The sequence below is a fragment of the Ambystoma mexicanum genome, chromosome 2p, assembly GCF_040938575.1.
Source record: "Ambystoma mexicanum isolate Mex_15411 chromosome 2p, UKY_AmexF1_1, whole genome shotgun sequence".
NCBI lineage: Eukaryota > Metazoa > Chordata > Amphibia > Caudata > Ambystomatidae > Ambystoma > Ambystoma mexicanum.
This window is the reverse complement of record NC_090923.1, coordinates 1165197599-1165212984: the sequence shown is the minus strand read 5'-3', so window position 1 is coordinate 1165212984 and position 15386 is coordinate 1165197599. Positions and strand designations below refer to the sequence as shown.

Genomic DNA, 15386 nt, shown 5'->3' with positions numbered 1-15386 from the left:
TACGCTCCTTCAAGGTCAATAACCAATTCAGGCATGACTTTTCTTATGCTACAAAACGGAACTGAGCAATGGACGCCGCGCGTGGCTATTTATGGGCATGGTGACGTCGGCGCCGTTACGGTGGCAGTCGAGGGACGTCGACGCGCAGTGCCCTCTATAGAAAACATTTCCAAGGCCAGCAAGCTAGAAACGTATTATCAAAGATAAGGAATACGTCGGAGGAACATCCCATCGAAAGAATGTTACAAGGTAAGAAGTAACTTGTTTTTCTCAGCCTGGGCGTGGCTTAAATAGTCTCTGGGTATCCCAGGTGTCTCTGGGCTGAACCACACCCAAAAGACTAGACTGCACCTGCAGTTTTGGGAACCGATATATGTGGGGGGCATCCATCTTGTCCCCATCAATGCACTACACGTCCAATCCCCAATGTTATCCTATGGGAGTGAGTGAGTCTGGTGCCACAAGCGCCAAGTCTGACTCCAAGTGGGTCTTTGGAGGGATGGAGAGGCCCTTGAGGGCCATGTAGGTGATTGTGGCTTGGCTCCAGCCTGACATCTTGGTTGGGCTGGGGACATGAGGGGTCGGAATCATGACACCCTCTGGGACCACCACATACAATTAGGACTACAGGTGTAAGCAAAAACCAACTTTGGTATATGTCTGTACTACGCAGTTTGTTGTAGCGAGCTGAGCAGCCAGGCTTATCTCAAGAGGGAATGTGAGCAGTACAAGAAGTTTCACAGAGGTCTTACAATCACAGTGGTTCAAGTAGACACACAAGGTTTCTTGGTGAAACATTAATTTATTACACAATCATTTAGAAAACATTCACTAGAAGGAGGCAACTTAATATTATACACAAACACACTTCAATATTAAACCAATGGGTTTTTGAACAAATTAGGCTCCCCTGAAATCGGAGCAAAATGGCATTTCAGTTACTTTCAATGGGAGTAAAAAGGCACAAGTTAGCAGAATAAATCGCAAATACTTTCTTAGGCAGTGCAAATAGTTCTAGTTCACTAGAGGACTCGATTCAGTTCCACAGGCCTACACCAAAGACAATGGACTAGTGTTCTTGAATAGGAAAGAGCAGTTCTCAAAGTAAACGGTAAGGTCTTTGCAAAGGTTCTCAGTAGTTTGTACGAAAAATAATCCTATGTTGGGTCACAAGCTGATTAGGCCTGCAAGTTGGGAAAGTTCCATACTTTCACCGTGAAAGAGGCGTTCTCTCAATCGGGTTGGCACAGTACCTTAATATGAAGCAAAAGATGCAGCTGAAGACGTTGGTTCCTTGCAATTCCTGCAGATCTCACTGTTCCTGAGCCTCAGTCGTGGGAACAAATGGAGTCACTTCAGTTCGAGTAGCTGTAATTCAAGCAAACAAGCTGGTGTCCTTGCCCCTGGTTAATTCTAACAAGGTCCGAGAATGGTATCTAGGTGGCTTACGAGTTGATTGGTCCCACCAACTCAAAGGAAGAAGTCGTCCTTGAGGGGGCTTCTCTGTCGAGATTAACTTGGCAATTCGGACCTGCAGCAGAAATTCACCGGGCAAACCAACGGTCCAGGAGTTGCAGCAGCCGTCCACTTCCAGCTCGTCTTCGGTTCTTTCGGTCCAATGGTCGACTCTGCTTTCCCATCCAAGAGACTCTCCTTTTAACAGTTTTCTCCCTTTCATTCCAGCCTAGCTGTCACTGACCCAGCACAGTGGCTGTCCTTGTTGAACAGTCTGCCAGCCAATCACGCCAGAGTGCATTTGGGTTTCCAAGGAGACTAAGCACAGGGAGTTTCGGGTACCTCCCTCACTTCCTGCCCACCCCAGACACTCAGATGCCAAGGACGGACTTCAGTCCTGAACCCTGCCAAAGGCATAGAAACAAAGGGACCAAACCTGGTTTGGCGCACAGAGACGAACACTAGAAGGACCTTTACAAAAAGAAATGGCGAAAAAAGACTTGGACCTGTTTAACAAAGGGGCTTAAGCCGCCATCTTGAAAAACATGGCTCCTGCGATTTTTTTTTTTTTTTTTTTTTTTTTTTTTTTTGCTACCGGTGTTCGCGGTCGGGAAAAATCATGGTAGTTTGTTGTAAAACCATTGCCACCAACCATTTCGATAGAAAATGAAAGCATTTGACTGCTACAGGAGTTTCTAAACACAGGGGATAATATGTAACCCCTCCAGCACTCTATGGGAAGATGGGGTGTGCTGGGTCTAGGAATTTAAAAAGACTAGTAAAGTCAATTTAATCTTACATTCTCTGGGAAACAGTAGTTTATCCCAGATAAGGTATTTAAACCTTGGGGAAGTGTAAAAGACATCCCTGTGTTACTGCACTGAGGGTGCTGTGTAACACAAATTAGAAAGATGATGCCTATGGAGTTGTTTAAAACTCCATAACCAAAGAAAATAAACACAGAAAACAAACAGAATTAAAAAGTACAGAGTCCCAAAGTTTAGCAAAAGAGCTGGAGGGCTCTAATGTAGAGGGAATTAGCACACATATAAGAATTCTCCCTAACAGCATCTCTTCCAAGTTCTTCGGATTTCTTTGTCCAGTGGTAGACCTCGCCTTTTATGCAGGTTTCCCCCATTCATTCCAGCCTAGCTGCCAATCCCAGAGCAGGGTGGCTGTCCTTGCTGGACAGCCAGCCGGCCAATCACCTTGGGGTGCATTCCTGTAACCAAGGGGATTAAGCAAAGTAAGTTTCGGGCACCCGCCTCACTTCCTGCCCCTTTCTTGTCAGAAAGGTCCTTCTTGAGATTTACTCTGCGCTCCAAACCAGGTTTGGCCCCTTTGTTCGTTTTGTCTTTGGCTGGATTCACGAGTGAAGCCCGCCTCTGGCTCCAGTATGTCTTGCAGGGGCAGGAAGTGAGGGAGGTGCATGAAACTCCCTGTGCTTAATCCCCTTGTTTACAGGAGTGCACCCATAGGTGATTGGCCGGCTGGCTGTCCGGCAAGGACAGCCACCCTGCTGTGATTGACAGCTAGCTGGAATGAATGGGAGAAACCTGCATAAAAGGCGAGGCTTTTGGCTTGGAAGGCAGTTGACCACTGGGAGAAGGAATCCGAAGAGGAACTTAGAAGAGATGCCTGCGGCAACTCCTGGACTGTTGGTTTGCCCAGTGAGGCCCTGCTTCTGTGCTGAAGCGCCAAATTCGTTTCGACTAGAGAAGCCTGCATGGACGACTTCTTTCATTGTGTTGGTGGGACCAATCAACTCCAAAGTGAACTTGTTTGGACATCCTCTCGAAGCTGGCTGTACTTCCAGTGCTGCTGGAACCGAAGTGCCAGGGAGAGGAACACTGTGATGCTGTAAATGCATCAGAGGGACAGGGCCTCCGTATCCTTTACTGCGTTTTATCGTGTGTTCTGTTGTGTTCTCCACGCAGGAGTTCATGTGGGACTCCTGGCGCTGCAGCACTTTTGCTTTGGTGTACGGACCCATTGGATAACGTTATGGCACCCATGGTTGGGGGTAAAACCCTGTGCCTCTAGTGTATGTTTTTGGGCAGCTCTGTGTGGCCCACAGAGCAGGGTATGGGCTGGCTGCCTGCCTGAATGCCCTTCTGAGTGATTGTTTGCCTAAGTGTGACCCAGCAGAATGAAAGGGAGATCAACAGTATATCTGGGGGCCTCTCACTGCTAGAATTCGTTCAGAAGCTGGAGTTGAAACTGACATTGAAACTGAATCTTAACCTTGAAGCCCTGCTGGAAGAGAAGTATTGCTCTTGCTCTACGTCGTCAATCTGAAAGCTGCTGTGTCTTCAAAAACTGACCCAGAGAGGACCTGGTTAGGCGCCCTCTTCCCGAGCTACGAGGGACCATCGTGCACTGCTAACCTTCGCCGAAGCGCCCTGGAAGTCGGCCTACAAAAGACTGTCAGCTGGAGACTGGGACCACCCACGAGAAACGAAGAGAAGCACCGGACATTCCGTCCACTGTCGTCATCCAGGGTTTGCAGGTTTGCTATAACAGCTGGAGACGCGTCAGAGTTAGTTGCCCAGAAGCGGGGACTGCTTGACGCTGTGCCGTCAATGGCTGGAGCCGTAACGCTCCATTGATTAAAACATTTGATTCCTTATCCTTCATCCGCATTGTCGACCGCCTTATCCTTCTGGAGAAGGCCAGGCCGTCGACACGCCAAGGAGCATCCGCCGATGGGTTTCCTGCCACCCAAAGACCGTAGAGATGCCAGACGACTCGATGTCCTTGCTGGGCTGCAGTTCTTCACAAACTCTTTGTGGTCATGAACTTTCGATATCGAGGTTCCCTGCACGCCTCTTCCTTTCATGACGTCGTCGAGGACCAAAGCGGCTACCTCACCATCGTTCACCCCTTTCTTCGAAGGATCTCGATGATCCATGGCTCCTGCTTTAAAGGGAGCCGCTCATGAAGGATCCGTCGATAACCCGTTGTCTAACTGCTATTCCAGCTACATTGGGATGGTAGAAACGTTGTAGAAGGAAATGACTTATTGAACAATATATGCACTGGGCTTGTAGTACATCTTTATCTTACAGGTTGCCCAGGTTGGGGGGGGGATCTGTACACAGACCTGTGTATTACTGCATTCAAACTTTGCCTAACAACTGCCAAGTGGCAGTTGGTGGTTCCACTTCTAATGCTGCGCCGCATGGTCAGTCCCCCCAGCTCTGCGTAAGCTTACAGCAGTTTTGTGGAAAGGGGTACCATGGATTTAAGAGTATTGTAGAGGCTACAGTTATTATATTCAACTTTTTGCCTTGCTGTACTGCCATGAAACATTTTTCGGTTTGATCTCTTGGTCATCCAATAGAATTCGTGGTTTGTGAATAACTACTTCTTGATTTGTTTCTCAACCCATTCTACTGATGAGTTGCCTTTCCTCTTGCTATTGGTTCATTGGTTTGGGCATTGTTAAGTCCGATTAATGTATTTTCTGCTTTTCTTCTCTTGTCTCCAGGCATCATTTACCTGCATCAAGAACCTTTGGAATAGGAGGCCTCTCAAAGTGTACGGTGGACGCATGGCAGAGTCCATGCTTGCCATCCTATGCCACATCCTACGTGGTGAACCTGTGATCCGGGAAAAGATGGGCAAAGAGAAGGAAGGTAGCCGGGAAGAGGAGGCAGCACCTGAAGAGAGCAACAGTGGTGGTGGTGGTGCTAGTGCTGGTACTGGTGCTGGTGGTGTTGGAGCTACCAGTAGCACTATTGCTGCTACCACTCGGCGGGATACTCAAGTAAACCAGCAACAACTTCAGCAGGTGGGAGTGTGATATAGGTTTGGAGTTTGCCTTCATCAGGGAATTTCTGTTAGGTCGTTGATGATCGTGTAGTTTTGTGGTATTCTTAATCTGGCTGAATATGAGCTCTTGCTTTCCTTTCCATTTGCATGTAGTGTCCTAGCTTTTCACAGGCAACATATTTGAGCTGCTACGTGGCAACACTTATCAATAACTGTGTTCCCATGTGGTTGCATAGGAAACTTTACCAGCTAATCAACCTGGTGCACTATTGGTTGCTGTTGCTAAATGGGGGATTTGAAATTAGATACGTTATCCAAAACCTTTCTGTGCTATAATTGTCGAATATTTGAAAAGTCCCTTTACATGCTCTAGATTACTGTATCACTTATTGATTGGCACTCTTCTTTGCCATGGTTTGGTCTCTTTTGGTGTGAGACTCACAAAGTCTAAGTTTCCTAATCAGTTATCTTTTTGCCAACAGCTGATAGACATGGGCTTTACGAGAGAGCATGCCATGGAGGCCTTGCTGAACACCAGTACGATGGAACAGGCCACAGAATATCTGCTGACACACCCTCCACCACTGATTGGTGGTGTTGTGCGAGTAAGTGGATTTCTAGGTGTACGCAACAGCTGAAGCTTTTCTCAGACACATACAACTGTACTATATTTAGAAAGATCATATGCCCCTCATATTTCTATGCTTCAGTGAATATTTTGTGGCAGTGTTTATTTTTTTGGAAGGTAGGTTTCTGTTGGAGATTTTTCTTAGCCTCATTTCTGTGTCCCGCTTAAATTAAGCTTTTTGACTTGGAGGTGTTTTTATAGTGTCCCGACTTCCTTAAGGACAGAATGACTGAGTGTAAGGGAGAATTCCTAGAAATGTGTTAATTCCCTTCTACCCTAGAAACCCCAAGCTCTTTTTGCTGGACTTTAGACACACTCCATAGGCATCATCTTTTACATTGTCACACTGCACCTTCAGTGCAGTGGCACAGGGAAGTCTCTTAGATTTCCCAAAGGTTTAAATACCTTTTCTTGGTGAAACTACTGTTTACAAGAACAGTAATGTGAAATTGACTTTACTTAAATTTTGTAACTTTCTAGACCCAGCACACACTATCTTACCATAAGGTGCTGGAGGGGTTACATAGTATCCCCCTTTGTCTAGTTTCTCATATAAAATTTTTGTTACCCTTTCTACAATTATCTGGTGTCAGTGGTTTACTTTTTACTACCATTGTGTGTTTTTACCGCGGGCTGCGTTCGCAGTCACGGGAAGGCACCCATGGGTGCCCATTTTGTCAAAATGGCCCCAGTCTTCTTTTTTCACCATTTCTTGTCGGGAAGGACCTTCTTGAGATTTACTCTGCGCGGCAAACCAGTTTTTGTCCCTTTGTTCATTTTGTCTTTGGCAGGATTCACAAGTGAAGCCCGCCTCTGGCTCCAGCATGTCTGGCAGGGGCAGGAAGTGAGGGAGGTGCCTGAAGCTCCCTTTGCTCAATACCCTTGCTTACAGGAATGCACCAAAAGGTGATCGGCTGGCTGTCCGGCAAGGACAGCCACCCTGCTGTGATTGACAGCTAGGCTGGAATGAATGGGAGAAACATGCATAAAAGGCGAGGCTTTTTGGCTTGTAAAGCGGAGTCGACCACTGGACGAAGGAATCCAAAGAAGAACTTGGAAGAGACGCCTACTGCAACTCATGGACTGTTGGTTTGCTAGGTGAAGCTCTGCTGCTGTGCTGAAGCTCTGAATTTGCCTCGACTAGTTAAGCCTGCAAGGACGACTTCTCCCTTTTGAGTTGGTGGGCCCAAGCAACTCCAAAGTACGGCCGTCTGGACATCCTCTCGAAGCTGGTTGTATTTCCACTGCAGTTGCTGCTGGAACCGAAGTGCCAGGGAGAGGCACACCAGATTGTGTGCGTCCAGTGGTAGACTCTGCCTTCCAAGCTGTACCAAGGGACCAAACCTGTTTTGGTGCATAGAGTAAATCTCAGGAAGGACCTTTCTGACAAGAAATGGCGAAAAAAAGACAGGGCCATTTTGACGAAACGCAGCCAGCGGTAAAAACACACAATGGTAGTAAAAAGTAGTAGTAAAAACTACTGCCACCAGCCATTAATTGTAGGGAGGGTAACAGAAAAATGTTCCTTGAGAAACTAGACAAAGGGGATACTGTGGGGGGGGGGGTGGGTCTCTAAGGTAGAAGGGACTTAGCACATTTCTGAGAATTCTCCCTAACACCCTCCCATCCATCCCTTCTCAGAAAGTCATGGTTGGCGCGCATCATCTTTCACGTTGAAGTGATGGTCCTCTGTGTCCTTTTTCTGCCTTCCTGCCACAGGTTTTTTTTTTTTAAATAAAAAAATATTTTTCTAACGCTACTTGAAGTGTTTGTTCAATTGTTCCTCCTTTGGAGGTCTATAGTTACTTTTTTAAGGGCTCATTAGCCTGTTTGTTCTCTGTTTTCCTATGCAGCGTGTGGTGCTTGCGGTTGGGGGTGGGGTGAGGGGGGAGGAGAGAAACTGAGGTTGGAGCCTTGTGACGTGGCATTTATACGACGCCGGACGTCGCCCCGGAGTTTACGACCAGACGCTGAGCCAGACAGATTGACCGTCAACGGCTGGGTCAAGGTCCACTACGCCTCCTGTGAAAATTTTCCAAAGCAACGGAGCTGTAGGAAATATCTATCAGATGAGGAATCTGCGGGAGAAGAATCCATAGAACATTACGGTAAGTAATTTCTCCTCCTAAAGCACCTCTGCAAGGGTGATTCCTTTTTGGGTAATCCATTGAGTGGGTCGTCTCTTTGAGATCCTTCCACCAGTCAAGGTCCTGAGGTTCATGGAGCTACCGGCTCATGGGTTGAGGCACCCCCCCACCCCCCCCAAATTTATCGGGACCAGGGCTGACTGGCTTTGGGGTCCTAGTAACTGCGTAACTTCTAAGGAGCTGCAATGCTCTTCCACCGAGCCCAGGCCAGAGGCTGCGCCTACATGCACCAAGACTACCTGGCACAAGCCTGAGGACGATGAATCTATCAGGGGTGCACCTGAGGTCTCCACTAGTACTGAGCACTCACTCAGTAGCCACCATGGGCCAGCATCTCAAGGCTCTGCACTGAACCTCAGTTTTCCGCACATTATGGCTGAGAATCGGGCAGACCAAATAGTGTCTGGGGACAAAATGGCACCGAGCCTAGCGTCTATACCAAGGCCCTATGTGGAAGTAACAAAGGTGATGGACAGTTCCTCTCTGACTGAGGCGGCACAAGTTGTAGCCAGGCAAAGGACTGACTTGACTCCCAGGTTGCAATGTTCCTACACCCAAACTCTTTGGTGCCCAGCGTATTGCTCATCTTCCACTAGGTTAAGGTACATGGAGGCAGGGTACCATCAGACAAGGGCAGGTTTGGGTTGGCCCCGTCTGCTTCATATACACCAAATGCTGTGTCCTAGGCCTCACATGCGGCATGCAAAGGAACCTTTTTTTTGACTGGCTCATAGGCCCAATGAGATTCCAAAAACTCTGATCAAGGAAGCAATGCTGCATTCAGACACAGCTTTCGATGCCTGCACAGCCACAAACGCAGGGGCATCCAACGGTGTCAGTGGCTCCCAGCAGAGCCAGCACAACCACTGTGACCAGTGCAGCCGTTGGCACCCACTATTCCTATGGCAGTCCTATGGCATTCCATGATTCAGCCTCATCTGTGTCCTGATTATTTGCAGTCTGGGTCGCTGATATGTGACGGTGCCAGAACTACCGGTATCATAGGCAGCGCAGGGGGAGCTATGGCGACTGGCTGCACAGAAGGCAAAGCCCCTTCACTATGGCCTATAAGCCACTGATGCATCGGAGGAGTGTTCACCTCTGCCATCAGGGTGCCTCATGATCCTGGTTGCTCCCCAGTGGCTATACAGGATATGGTACTCTGACTTGGTGCACATAACCACACATGGACCGGTGCACCTGCACACGACACAACATACTCGTTCAGGAGGTTATTTGGAGATGTTCCAGAAGGCAAGGAAGGACTCTGGAGTCAATACAAGAGCGAATGGCCACTTTTTTGCTTTTGAGCAAAGGACAACAATGTGCATCTTGTCGCCTGCACACTAGAGCAGGTACTGTTCTCAGTGCATCTTGCGCCATCAGGTGTGTAGGTGGACACCTGCTGCACATATTTAGCGGCGATAGGAGTCTATATAAATTCAGATGCCATGTCCTCAACTTCAACCCGATTGCCCAACAACCACGGCTTTGTCCGGGAATGCCAACACTTTGCCTGGTAAAGAGCTTTCCTTATATGGAATATCTGGCCTTGAGAAAGTAGGAAAAAGGTCAAAAGATAAGACTTCCCAAAGACAGGGTTACATTTTGTGCCACGGACATTTTAGAGTATATGGCACATGAGAAAATGTAAAAAAAAGGCAAAATATCTCCCATCCCGCTCTGGACACGTGCTAGTAACCGACATTTTACTTACAGGACAACAAAGGATACAGAGTACTGTGTGTAATCATATGGACCCCCTCACTGAAACCCGGCCTAAAGTCTCCTGATTCTGACCTTGGGGGTGTAGTACTGTGTGAGGGTCACCTGGGCGGAGACGGGGCCTAGGGTGGTGAGGAGATCCTGTGGGATGCCACAGTATCCTCGGGGGGGGGGGGGGGGAAGCGCCTTTCTGAGTTGCCAAAACAGGTGATGGCATATTGCAATTAGTGTCCCTGACTTACATGTAAGATCTATGAATTTGGGTACATGCTCTATTCATTCTGAGCAAACGTTTTTAACAGATTCTTCAAGAATACCCTCCTTACTATCTAAGGCATAATCTAAAAGGATCTAGAGAAAATACCTTAAATCCAATGTCTTCCTCTGTAATAACCAATCCTAACAGTACATCTTTTAACAAGATTAAGGGAAATAAATGTACCTTTTTAACAATTGCTCAAAAGTTGAAAGAACTAACTTTATTGAAGGGGACTTAAAATCCCAGAATCCCAGAAGTACTGGGACAAGGAAGAGGGTGGAGGAGGCAAGCTGTAGCAGTAGTCGAGCAATTAAGCCTAACAGCCCACACCTGAAGGAACCTGGGATCCATAAAAGTCCACTGGGTGCAGGCAATAAGATGGAGTGGGAAGGAGCTGGAATTGTTATTGGAAGGCGAGCTGTAGTAGTCGTTGCAGAAGGAAGAAGGCACAAGGCTTGCAAACTAAGCAGAAGTGGGAGAATAAGGAGAGGTCCTGTCTCCCCCCATCCCCCCCACACACACAAACCCTGAAGTGCAGAGGCTACACAGTGCAATACATGCAGGAGACAGGTTCTTTCACATGTGAGCCTGAATGCCGAGCTGCAGATGTTCAAGGGACCAAGGCAAGAGGTAATTATCAAGCCGTGGGTCTCTGGAGTGAATGGCGCTCCCAAACAGTGTGGTGACCTGGAGACACCTTTTTAAGAGAAGGGTCTGGGTCCCCAGCGAGCCAGATGTCGTAGAAGTGCTGACAGAAGTCTGGAAAGCAGTGCAACCTGCAGAAGCTGGTAAGTGAAGCACTGCATTCTAACGCATTACACAAGCCTTGCCGGTAACAGTATCCAGCTCCCTGTCAACTTGCGTAACACTTTAAGCGAGTAGAAGTTGTTTGTTGCTCTTCAAAATTAATTGAACAATGGAAATGTAGCACTCTCATATGACTGACTTATTCGCTTGAGAAGCTAAAGTGACTAAAATCCATTGTTCTGCTATTCTAGGACTGTTAATGCTTGAAGGAGTGGTCGCGTGTCCAGAATTAAGGAGCGGGAACGCTGCTAGGGCCACTACTGAATATTTTAGGTTAACACTCCAAGAGTTAGTCTTTAACTTGCGAAAATGTCACCGGAGAATGGTTGGGTTAGCCCAATTGTGATTTCCAAACGAGATCTGAACTCTATACTTAAGTTTCACACGGGAATACAATTTAATACCAATCTTTAAACCCCAGAAAGTATACTAAAACGTGGTCGTCTGTGCCTAATTCTGAATTTCAAAGAAATACTGAATTTTATTCTTTATTTTAGCACGGTAGAAGTCATTGTAAGGCATTGATAAAGTGTATAACCATTTAAGAAGGTATACATTGCCCAAGACAAGAGGCTCCCCATATTCACACTGAAACCCATCTTTTCCAAAGTTAATAAGCAATCTAACTATACTGTGAAGTTGATAACAGTTCATTGGCCTAAGATACAAGTTTGCAAGCAGTACCTGAAGCTAAGAGTGGCGCAAAGGCGTCTGGGTAATAACTGTTAGGCAGAATCCTGTGCAGTTCCCTTAGGCAGCACTACAGAAGATTAAGACTACAGGTATGAGCAATAAAACCCTTTGGTATCAGTCCGTACCATAAAGATTTAGTTGGTGGCTGTGGCTAAGAGTCAGACTTCTCAAGAGGGAGATGAGCAGTATTCAGGGTTTACACTTCGAAGGGATTGTGTCCTCCGACGTATTCCTTATCTTTGATGTTACCCATTCCAGCTTGCTGGCCTCTGGAAAAATTTTCAGTAGAGGGTGCTGCGCGTCGACGTCCCTCGGGTCGGTGTTCCTCGACAGCTTCCGTATTGTCACCGACGTCATCAGGTGTATAAATAGACTTGCGCAGCGTCCGTTGCTCAGTTCCGTTTTTCCACGCTTCATGGGCCTCGGAAACGTAACGCTCCGTTCCTTTCTTCAGGAAAAACCTTATTTTTCGAAGATTATTATCTTAATACGATGGCTTCTTCATCCGAACCATCGACTCCTTGGTCCGGTTTCCAAAAATGTTGTGACTGTGGGAAGAAAATGTCGTTAACGGATCCTCACAGGATCTGTTTGTGGTGCCTGGGATCGGAGCATCACTGTTCGGAATGCGAGGACTGTATGTCCATGACGGCGAAAGCCTTGATGGAGCGTAAGGGGAAGTTAGAAAGAGGTAAGGGCTTTAAAACTTCTACTCCCTCTAAAGTTTCTTCTGCTGAGTCGAGACATTTGTCTTCTCGTCGACAAAAGAAACATTCCCATTCAAGATCTCGAAGCGGTTCTCATCAGTCTTCGAGATCAAAACACTTTAAGAAGAGGCGTTGTAGATCTCCCTTTTCTTCCTCTACCTCCCCAGAAAGGGTCACCTGCCCCACGAAACACAGCTCTCCAGCTAAGTGGGAGGAATTCCGGAATAAAATGCTTTGTGTCTTCTAGAAAGTGGCCTCGACCCCCTCGGAGACGTCTAAAGGTGATTCCCTAGGTGAAAGACCCGAAAAATTAAACCGCCGCGAGTCGTTGAACCCGGCGAGAAAAACTACTCGAGCGTCATGAACCCTTGAGTAAAAGCAGTTAGACCGCGTCATCAACGCCGTCGTCAAAGGTTTCTTCGACTCACAAATCTGCGTCATCAACGCCTTTGTCGAAGGTCCTTCGATGCAGAAATCGGTTGCTTTGACGCCACCGACTCTGATAAACGACAAACCTACAACTGTCACTACGTCGGACAGTAGAGGTGTCGAAAGCTTCGACCATGACGTTGAGGATGCCATCGACCATCTCGATGACGCTGAGTAGGATTCCGATCCTCTCGAGTGCATCGAGGTCTCTTCAAACTTTCTTGATGCCTTTTTCAGGATTGTCGAAGTCTGACTTCCACATCGACAACCTCAACGTTTTCTCAGCCAGTAACCACTAATTTAGCTCCTTCTGCTCTAAAAATGGGTTTTAAACCATATTCTAGGTCCGACTACTTTAGAGCATTGTCCTCTATATATGAGGAAGGGGAGGATTCCGACCACGAGACCCTTTGGTTTACAAAGGACTGAAATAGCCATGCCATAGGAATTTGAGGAGAACAGGTTAAAAGACCTTCAGGAGTCTCTACATGAGGCAAGCGGTTTAGATACTTCTCCAGAAGTAGAGTTTGCTAAACCATACCCTGGAGAGCATGCTGAGACCCCTCTATAGGCAGTGGTCGAAGTGTACGAAAAGAAGTAGTGGAGTTATGTTCCCTACTGGCCTGCACCGCTCCCCACAAACCCCATTGCCACACCCCCTCCCAGGCACAATGCAAACCCCAAAACCATGCACTTGCTGTGTGAGGGCACGTCCAGTGCAGTGCACTGATGTGTAAGTTTCAACTTCCTACACTTTTATTTTAAAACGAAACCGTTCCGGAACGGTTTCTTTTTAAAATAAAAGTATGGGAACGGTAAAACTTATTTTAAAGAAGTATAGGAGCACCGCTCCCGCCCACTTCGACCACTGCTTATAGGATTCTGATGGCCAGAATAATTGAATTCATGGGGTGGACTACACCTACACCTTCTTTTCTGCAGGCTGACCTTACTGATATGTTAGATAAAGGTCCACAGGAGGATCCTGTTCCTTTTCATAGTGCTCTGCAAAGAAAAAAAATCTGCAAATTGGGAAACTCCTGAAGTTAACCCTGCATTAAAAAAAAAAAAGTTCTGCTAAATACAGGGTATCCGCTTCAGATCCTGAATATCTGAGCAAGCATCCAACACCAGAGAGTTTAGTTGTACAGGCAGCAAAGTCATCTAACAGTAGGTCGGCATACCCTACTATTCCACAGGACAGGGATGATCAAAGATTTGATGCCATGTCAAAAAAAGTATTTTCGGCATGTAGCATGGCGCTTAAATCTATCAGCGCCACTTGCACGCTAGCAAGATTCAGCCACACACTTTGGGAGTGTGCTTCATCTGCGGCTGACTTGTTTCCCAGAAGGAGAAGAAAGGGAAGCATTCTTAAACATCAGGGATGGAAAGGATGCAATGTGAGAGTCCCTCCAAACAGGCATTGATTCTGCTGTCAGCATCAGCAGGGCCATGGCGGCAAGTACAACAATCCGCAGATTTGCTTGGTTGCGGAACATGCCCTTTGACTGCACTTCTTTATTTGGTAAGAAGGCTGATGACAGCCTGGAGAGATTACAAACATCCAAGGCAGCAGCAAAATCTCTTGGGGCTGCAATCCGGCAGACTCCGAATCGCCCCTCAGGAGCTTGCTGGAGGGATAGGTCCTTTCGCTTTTACTCCGCTTTCGGAAAAGGCAGAGGCCAGCCAGCTCAAAGGGGCCAGAAACTATTCACCTGTGGTGGACGGGTCAAAGGTACAAAAGCCGCAGCAGCAGGTGCCACTTTACCTTCGGCATCTGCGTCAGCCGGTTCTAAACCCCTCTGAGGTCTCCCCTCACAAGACACCAGTAGGGGGCAGGTTAACTCAACATCTGGCAGAATGGCAGGCTATTAAGTCAGATGCTTGGGCATTGGAGACAGTTGCCCAAGGTGACTGCCTGCCCTTCCTACACATTCCTCAGTCGTCCACCGGGGAACAACTCTTTGAATTTTTCAGACCCGCTCCTTATGCAGGAGATTGTAGACCTGCTAGAGAAGGGTGCCATAGAACCGGTACCCGTAGCGAAGAGGAACATGGGTTGGTATGCCCCCTACTTCCTAGTACCAAAGGAGGACAGAGGACTGAGACCCATCTTGGACATGCGAGAATTGAACAAATTCCTCAGGAAAGACAAGTTCAAGATGGTAACCCTTTCTCAGATTCTTCAGGCCCGCCAGCTTCAGGACTGGTTGGCATCTCTAGACCTTCAGGATGCTTATTTCCATGTGCCAATCCATCTCAAACACAGGAAATACCTGAGTTTCGCAATTGGCAACTCACTATCAATTTCGAGTTCTGCCATTTGGGCTGTCCTCTGCCCCGAGGGTCTTCACTAATCTAATGTCGGTAGTGGCTGCAAGTCTAAGGAGGGAAGGGATCCACGTCTACCCCTACCTGGACGATTGGTTGATCAGAGCAGTATCTTCGGAACAAGCTCAGATCCAGCTAGATTATGTCTGCCACTTCCTTCACATGCTGGACTTCCCCCTCAGCTTAAAGAAGTCACAGATGATACCATCAGCGATTCCAGTTCATTGGAGCAGTCCTGGACACTTCCCTGGGAAAAGCCTCGCCACCAGAGGTGAGGGCTCAAGATATTCCACAGATGGTCACCAAGTTTCAAAATGCCCAACGTCTCCCAGCCTTCGACTTTTTGAGGATGCTAGGCCTCATGGCATCCTGCATCTTCCTAGTGCCAGAGGCTCGCCTGAGAATGAGATCCCTCCAGTGGGCACTAA

At 47.4% G+C, this 15386-nt stretch overlaps 1 protein-coding gene across 5 annotated transcripts in view; it reads left to right on the top strand.

The window, feature by feature from the left end:
* HUWE1 (HECT, UBA and WWE domain containing E3 ubiquitin protein ligase 1) overlaps nt 1-15386 on the top strand; it is a 2445223-nt gene that overhangs the window by 978939 nt on the left and 1450898 nt on the right. For 3 of the 5 annotated variants that reach the window (XM_069645303.1, XM_069645301.1, XM_069645300.1), the window contains exons 32-33: nt 4946-5251; nt 5712-5834. In XM_069645303.1, coding sequence (XP_069501404.1) covers nt 4946-5251; nt 5712-5834 — 429 coding nt within the window. The remainder of the gene's footprint in view (nt 1-4945; nt 5252-5711; nt 5835-15386) is intronic. The other 2 variants (XM_069645305.1, XM_069645304.1) reach the window with 1 other exon arrangement.